Source organism: Notothenia coriiceps, unplaced genomic scaffold (genome assembly GCF_000735185.1).
Source record: "Notothenia coriiceps isolate Sejong01 unplaced genomic scaffold, NC01 NC01_scaffold00005788, whole genome shotgun sequence".
NCBI lineage: Eukaryota > Metazoa > Chordata > Actinopteri > Perciformes > Nototheniidae > Notothenia > Notothenia coriiceps.
In genome coordinates this window covers 117,137-125,816 of record NW_011338489.1, presented here as the reverse complement: position 1 = coordinate 125,816, position 8,680 = coordinate 117,137, and the positions used below count along the sequence as shown (strand labels likewise).

The 8,680-nt window shown below is 41.4% G+C and overlaps 1 protein-coding gene across 2 annotated transcripts in view; it reads right to left on the bottom strand.

Annotated features, from left to right (window-relative positions):
• The window catches only part of olfm3a (olfactomedin 3a), a 17,809-nt gene extending 9,393 nt beyond the window's left edge, over positions 1 to 8,416 (bottom strand). For both annotated transcript variants that reach the window (XM_010768556.1, XM_010768557.1), the window contains exon 1: positions 8,114 to 8,416. In XM_010768556.1, coding sequence (XP_010766858.1) covers positions 8,114 to 8,182 — 69 coding nt within the window. In that variant the 5' untranslated portion in view covers positions 8,183 to 8,416. The remainder of the gene's footprint in view (positions 1 to 8,113) is intronic.
• Positions 8,417 to 8,680: the final 264 nt, after the last annotated feature.

Here is an 8,680-nt window from a genome sequence, read left to right as displayed (position 1 = left end):
GAGACCCCCTCCTCGAACTCTGCCTTGCCCCCGGGCCGTCCTCCCGAGACCCGTCCTCCAGACCCCCTCCACCCACCCTGCTGGACTTTGTTTTTTTGGGACGTCTGGAATCCGTCCCTTGAGGGGGGGGTTTATGTCACGATTCTCATGTTATGTCACGTTTATAGTTTTGTAGGTTTGGGTGTTTTTACTGTTTTCCCTGTAATGTTTTCCTTTGGGTTATTGTCTGGTCCTTTACCCTGCTGTTTTTCCTCTTGTCATTAGTTTCCCTGGTGTGTCTAATTGTCTGATTATGTTCACCTGGGCCCCTGTGTTTTCTCCTCCCTCCTCACCTGTGTCTTGTTGTGTGATTAGTCTTGTGTGTATTTAAGTTCTGGGTTTTCTGTCTTGGTCGGTTCGTCTTGTTCCATGACTAGTTCTGCGGTGAGTGTTCTGTTTTGTCATTGTGTGTGTGTGTGTGTGTGTGTGTGTATATATATCATAGCCTTGAAATAAAGGAATTTTCAGTTTATATCTGCATTTGGGTCCTGCTTGTTTCACAAACCGTGAGCAATTTAACATTACAGTTTTGAAAACATTTCTGAAACGGGAGGAAATTTGGCTTGTGCTCTCTGCTTGACTTTTTGTGCACAATGTTCAGTTAAATATATTTATGTTTTGGATATCTTTCACTCCAGTAAATGAAATGTCTGTGTTAACTGCACTTATCATTTAATAGCAGATCATGTGTTGCTCCTTGAAGCCCTACATGCAACACTGGTTGGACTCTCGCAGAGGAGCCACTCTGTTTAGTGCTAAGTGAATCTCTTTTAGCCACTGTCAAGATTCACAGCAAGTCCATACTGTAACCGACTGTCTGCACCCTAAACTAATCTCTACACTGCTGAGTATAGCCTTGCAGTCTTGATCTAATTCCTGTTGCCAGTCTCATGATGGCTGATTCCATTTGTTATGAGTCTGGCATTGTGAGGAACTCCCCAGAGGGAAAGCACAGGTGAGAAAGTGAGGGTGAAAAATGAAATGATTGTCGGTGGCAGTGGCAGAAATCAATCCGTTATAAACAGTCTAGAGAAACAGCTGGAGCTAGCCAACTCCCTCTACCGCCTCAGCTGGAGCTGCAGAGAGGAACACAATTGACACTAATCTATTTCTAAGGAGCCATTATTGTTTTGTCACTGGAGGGTAACATATGGAAGGGGACTATATGAAGCTTACTCTCAGATCCCATAAGTCACACATGCCTTTACATCTTAACTCTTTATCTCTTCTGGTGCCACAAGTACAGATTTAGTAGAATGTAGCACAGAAACACGTAACTCTGGATTTGTTTTAATGTTTGAGGTGCAATAAACAACACAGCAGCTTTTTGGCATGTTAAAACTATTATTTTCTGCCTCGCTCATGAGAGCTGGCGAAATTACAGCCTCGCCTACTGATTTTAATTTAACCACATCTCGAGCCCGATTCTCGATTTCAAATGTGTGCTCTAAAATGATATTTATAAATGACTTATCATTATAAGCAAGACAATAAATGGCAAAGATATGTCGAAAATAAACGTCTTTAAGATACGTTCATAACAAACATAACGTGGGAGAAAATATGTTTCTAGAAGACATGTAGAAAATAAACGTATTTGAGATACGTTCATAACAAACGTAATGTGGGAGAAAATACGTTTCTAGCTAAACGTAATTGAGAATGCAGTTTAGTTCTGTGGGAATGTAATTTTTAGGAGACAGGGTTGGACAATATACACACACAGATTGGCAATTCATTTATTTTCACTGCACTGATGATGTGGCACTGTGACATGTGTAAGGAAATGTTCTGTATACTTTGCTTTGCATGCTGTTACCAACCTTTAGAGGGCATATTTGACTCATTTTCAGTTTCATATTTGTACTTTGTGCCTCTGCTGTGACTTGCATTAATGTTGAAAAAGGTCTTAATTTTATTTACCTCTTTTCACCCTCTGTCTGAAACCAGAGCCCAGTCTGTTCTGATTGGTTAGCTTCAAGGCTCTGTTGTGATTTTCCAACTGCCTAGAGATGTCCCGCTCCATATCACGTACAATGTGTTGGAGCGCTACTAGCGTGAGTGTTATGTAGTGATGTCACTATGTTACAGTAGTAAGCAAAGGAGTTCATTGGAGGAGTTTCATGCAGGGGGGACGAACTTTACAGACAAGGGAAAACCCCCAAAAGCACAATAGGGCACCTTTCAAATTAGTATTGTGTAGTATTATACTTTCAAAAAATCCCTGTAACTGCAGTAAATGTAGAAACAAATCCCGCAACCAGTGATGCCAATAAAACTAAATCTCATATCACAGTTCTGCTGCCTTCCTGTCTGCCACAAGACAAAGACCTTAACAGATGCTATCTATTCAGTCATCGATCAACCTGTCCAAACAAAATACCGCCAGAGTATTGGAGGCAAGTCAAGTGGAATGTGCATGTCAGTACTATAACTGATGATCATACTGCCTAAATGAGTTAACATTTGAGCTCTAATGGCAGAAGAAGATGAATTTGCACGTGCAGCCAGCTCGGAAGCGCCTGATGCAGACATCCACAGACAGCTGTGACAAACGGTAACACCCCTAAACACAGCAGCAACAGCAATCCTGGCAACTATAATCCTGAGGCGGAAAAAAAGTAAGATACTGACAAAGGGAGGATGCATTCTACGGAGGGTAAGGGAATTGAAAAAGACACAGCCCAAGAAAAGAAGATATTTTTCCTCAGATGTGACTTTGATGAAAGCCGTGCAAAGGAGATTAATTTCCTAGAGGTGCGCCACCTTCTGAACCCAAGGAAGATGCAAAGTAAAGATGGAATAGATTATTCTGCCCTAGACGGTCTCTGAATGAGCCGGAGCATTATCTTGTTCACCCTCATGCCTCCTCTCTGGGGTGTGCTTCAGTGAGTCTTCTGGCTGAACAAGTCATGTCAGTCATAAGCAAAACGGAGAGTGATAAGGAGACAGTCCTCAAACAATATCAGTGGAGGGAAGCAGGCAAACATCTCCAAGCCACGCCGAATGGCACATGTACACAAGCAGAATACCAAGCAGCTGTGACAGTGCTCTAACATAACATTTCATTTTCAATATGCTGAAATAACGTCAGGTTAAAGATGTCTCAAATTAGGATGGGTAGAAAATGGTAAATCAATATAGATTGGTGAGTTAAGACTGGTGTATTTGATTAAAATGTAAACCATGTAATTGGACTTTTACTTATCATATTCTAGTTCTACACATATGCCGTGGTGAGAACCCTTTCTGAATTAATGCCCTGTGTCATCAACATGCACTCATATTGGCCGCTTCTCAAATTGTTTTTAAAGTAAGAGTATGCTCATTAGTCTCAAGAATCTCTTAACATTTTTTTTTTAATCTTTGAGAAGGACATTCCTGCCATGCTAATGCCACAGATTCTGCAGGCTTTTGCAGCAAAGTTAGTCCACCTGATTATTCCTTGCTCTTTAACAACCTTTGAGTCTTCCCCTAATTATGCTCCACAGCGGCACCAGTGTGTTGGTATTTAAGACTTCGGCCTACATTCTGATGTAGAAGCAGTGTGCAGAAGAAGATTATGCATCACTTAAGGACGTATGTGTTCACGCTGGTTAGGTATCAGCGGGATAATATGCAATAATTGCAATTTTGGATCTACAAGGATAAAGCCGTTTGAATACTGCTTTAATCTTTTAGATTACATTGATTTAGTATGTTCAGTGCACTCCAGGAAGTCCTTTGAACTGATACTGCAATATTTAAGCCCTAAGTGTTTCCGTTTCTTAGAATGCTTTGTAGCAACTTTAAGAGAATGTGTCCAAACATGTTGCTCAAATTAAAGCAGCATGTACGTTCACCATACATTCACAGATGTAGGATTTTTTAACAAGCTGGGGTTTGTAGTTTCTCTCTCACCATGAACTACATCACAGTTTTGTTAAAATGTGCCACTGGGTGCAGGAAGTACATCAGATTTTGCAGCAGAAGACTCAGCTTACTTTGGTTAACACTGCGAAATGTATTGCTTCAATTGATTTTATTTAACATCAACGCTGATTGGACATCCACACAACATTTCTCTTTTAGGTTTTAGGCCATGGAAATCTAATTCAACTCTGCTCTAGTGCCTGAAAATCAGTCCAGATTTGTGCCTTTGATTAGAGCTACTTAACGTTATTTTATATTTTATCTTCCCTAGTAAAAAATTAACAGGCATAGCCCAGCCATAATCATCTCTCTGGTTGACCACAATTGCCTTCCCTTCCTCTCAGGTCCAGCTCTCATTCAGTGATACGCATGTGATATGGAGCCTGCTCGGGCTGTAATTATAGTAATCACAGGGGCCCGAGGGTCCCTAAATATGCCCCTGGTAGTTTCAACATCATGTCCCAACTCCTGTAATTACGGCTCAGACTATTATTAAGGGGAATGCATTTACGCAAAGGAGTGAAATAATCAGACCAAGGGAGAGTCAATTTAAAGACTGATTATCATTGCATGGTAAAAGAGAGTGATTTTAAGCATTTTATAATTATACATAATAGTAGTACCTACAGTATGTTGATAGAATAGTATGGACTAAAAGACAGAGGAGGGAAAGGCACATTGCTTATAGGTCACTGTCAGTAGTAGATGTTATATTACTAATCAACAAGGTGAATAAGCATGTCTGACATAAGCTCAATCCAATTATCCACAAAATGTCTCTGCCCCACATTCCTAACAACTGACACATCCTTACAACCTCATACAAACATCTTTCTAAGTCCGAGCAGAAAGTGCCATATATTTTCCCTTCTGTTGGTATAAACATTTCAAATCTATCATGAGCAGGCTTCCTTTATTTCCAGTCCATCAGCTCCGAAGACCCCCTCCCTGCTTCAAACATGCAGCGTCACAACTAATGACTTTGCTGGCAGTCTGGTGGCTGGCTGCTTGTTTGTGTAGACACAGACTGATGATATTCAGAGGTCGTCAGCTTTGATTTTGTGAGAAAAATAAAATGGCTGTGTGCAATTGTAGGTGTGTGCCCACAGCACGTCTCATTTTTTAATATGACTTTTGTGCCAGTCAAATGTACAGAACATGTATAACTGCTTATTCTAAAACTCAAGCTCATTTAGCTTGAATGAGCACTATGTAACAAAAATAATGAAAGTAGAATAGAACAAAAACAGTTACAATGAAATATAATGTTGTAAAAACATGAAACATAACTTACATGAAATCAATTATTTTGAAACTCAAATCTCAAATTTGATTCCGAGCCATTAGGTGAAGGAAGATATGTTGTGTGCGTTTTAAGTGATCAATACTCATGGACTCTATTAACTCTCTCTCTCTTTTAATCAATATGTCCCCCAGGTGCAGGATATAATGTGTAATCATAAAACACAAATCCCAGCCATTATTTTGATGCTGATGAGAGTAACAAAGTGCCGTTAGCATTCACTGTGTAATTACCCGGCTGGCACAGACCATAAGGGAAAACAAACTATGCAAATATTTACTTTACTCACAAAGGCTCCTTGGGGACCCGTTGTGTACACTGCAGAGGTAATATCTGCCAAACCAAGAGAAAGGGGAATACATACCACTACCCCTAGCTTTAGTTTATTCAGAATAGTCCTGGTTCTCAATAGGTTATTTTAAAGTTGCTAAACTGAACCGATGAGGAAAAAAACCCAGCCCTAACACATGAACGTGAAGGCTTCCGCCCCTTACTATAATGAATAAAGCCTTGTGTCAAATGTCCGACAGCCTGTGAGTGACAGCTTAATCATTTCCAGTTTAGTGTAATACCATAAAAGATTTGCCTTTCCAGATCATTTTCAAACACTGAAGCAGAGAGGCCTTTTGGGCCGTGCAGCAATTTGCATGCAGCTCTTGCACCAGCAATATCTCATATTCCTCGATGGCAGCAGTGTATTCATCGATTTAATCAAATAGATGAAAGATAAGAACTGAGTTGGATGATGGTCATCCGAGGGAACCAGGGGCAGCACTGCACAAATATATTTCTAAACTAGAAAGAGAATGACAGAGTAGATAATATCTCAAGCTCTTTGTTAACGCAATAACAAAAACCTCCAGACCAGGGGTGCACAGGGCTGTGACGGTTATTTTCATAAATCAATTAATGTTTCATGGAATTGCTTAAAGGTCCCATGACATGGCCATTTCTACTGATCATAATTTCATTGTTGAGGTCTACTAGAATAGATTTACATTGTGCAATGTTCCATAATCACATTGGTTTCTCATACAGCATCTCTGTATAGTATGTGTATTCACTCTCTGTCCTAAACGGCTTGGTGGTGCTCCTTACCCCCCCCTCCCTATGAGCCCAGTGGCCGTCTGCGAGACAGCGAGACACGGCGAAACCCAGCCCGAACACACACACACACCCGCAGCCTGGCTGGGAGTTTGTGTGTGTGCTCTAGGGGTTTCACAACTACCAATATTTACTAGTCGACTAGTTTTTCAAAATAGTAGTCGACTAATCGACTAGTCGTTACGTCATAATAAAGACACACAAAGAGAGGTTTACAACTGTATTTTCTATTGGAACTCATACAGTAACATTAAACACTGCATTTTAATTTGTGTTACATGGCTGAGTAAATAACAAACACTGGACTCACCAAAATCGACAGCAAAAAACTCTTGTTTACATAAATGCCACGTAAATCCAGTGCGCAACANTGTGCAGTGGCCGTCTGCGAGACAGCGAGACACGGCGAAACCCAGCCCGAACACACACACACACCCGCAGCCTGGCTGGGAGTTTGTGTGTGTGCTCACACACCGACTCACAGCCTCGCCGCGTCCCGTCGTTTCAGAAAACTGGCGACAATGGAAGAGATTTAACTTGGAGATATTTGGTATTTCTACCTGATGACAATAAACTGATCAATTATATTTCTCTATGGACTATTTGATTAATCACCTCATTGTTTTAGGACTAGGAGAGGATCAACAATCTCACTCCTTGTATAAAGCAGTATCTGCTCTAAAAGGTTTGGACAGCTGCATTTGGAATGATGGATAACGTTTCCTGTCTTCTGTGGGTTGCTGCACAGAAAGCGTGTGTGCGGTGAAGTTTCAGCACCAAAGAGTGGACAGCTCCCCACCCTCACCACCTGAAGACCTCGAGCAACATATAGATTTTTCAATTCAATTCATCATAAGGGACTTTGAGCAGGCTGGTCCTACTGTACTGACTGTTAATCCAGCCTTCCCTTTGTAAACATCTACGGATCCTACATGCATGTATGTAAATCCATTTCCCTGAGACATCTGTTCCTGTCTGTATACATCACAGATGGAAGCATCTTTAGGTCTCGCTCAATGCACTTTCTAAGCTAATCCATTAGTCTTACAAATAAGAAGATGCTCATTAGTTTAAGATGGGTGAATAATAACGAGTGTCACAAAGGGAACTGTGTTCCACAATACATTTGAAAACGCTGGTTAAATGTTCTGCTTATTGTATGACTTATACATACTGTATATTTCCATGTATTTTTCCTTAGAAATAGGGTGTGCAAAACTGCATGTAAATGAGTCAGTTGTTCCGATAAAACAGCACCAACTAAATATACATAAAAGGGTTAATTTGCTAATCCGTGACAGGTAACACAATACTTTATTACCTGTACTGGCTCTATATTTTCCCAAAAGTTTTAGAATTGATTCATATGATGTGTTTAAGCCCACCTTTGTGCACGCGCGCTGCAGGCATACCGATTAGGCATATTATTTGTGTGATAATTAGGGGGGGGGGGGGACATAGGCCTATAGGTGAAATCAACACACACCGAAGAGTGCTGCCTGCTGTGGATTTGTGACACTTAATGAGCAATGCCTTCAAATGTTAATATAAATGATGGAAAATAAAGGAACATTGAATTTTAGGACTTTTGAGTGAAGTTTGGCATTACATGCCTCCATCAAAGAAACTGGCACGTATCGGGGCGAGGGTTGCTGTCCTCGTGCCCTGTTATAATATCACCGGTAAACAATACTGCGCTGTGTCAGAAATAAGTGGCAACAAGTCATAAGAAATACAATGAAAAAAGGCACTCACCATAGAGGGATATAATCCGAAGATGGTGAGGGAGAGCACGGGGTACAGGACGCTCAACAGGACCCGCATGGTGACGGGCTCCGGGCGGCCACTTGTCTCCAAGGCGCAGTCCTACAACATAGAGCCCGTGTCCGCTCCGTTACCTCAGCGCCTCTCTACTGCTGTGGATCCACACACAGCGCTCCGACGGCGGCACAGGGTCCACTCGTTCTCCGGCATCACACTCACCGCTCCCGGTGCTCCGACTGAAGGTAGTGCCGAGGGAAAAAGTTTTGAGCGAGTGGGAAATATTCAAATATCTCAGATCTAGCAGACTGCAGAGGGGGCGCGACGAGGATGTGACATCACTGAAGGGTTTTAAGGGGTTATGTCTATCTATCTATCTATCTATCTACGATTACAAAGATCGTGTGACCTTTATAGTTCATTTGACTTAAATGAAAATGCTTTGCTCTTGTTGATTTCAGTGCCTATGGCTCTTTGATTTTCCTAAACACAACTGCTGAAGAGTGAGTGTGTGTGAGTGTGACGTGTGTGTGTGTGTGTGTGTGTGTGTGTGTGTGTGTG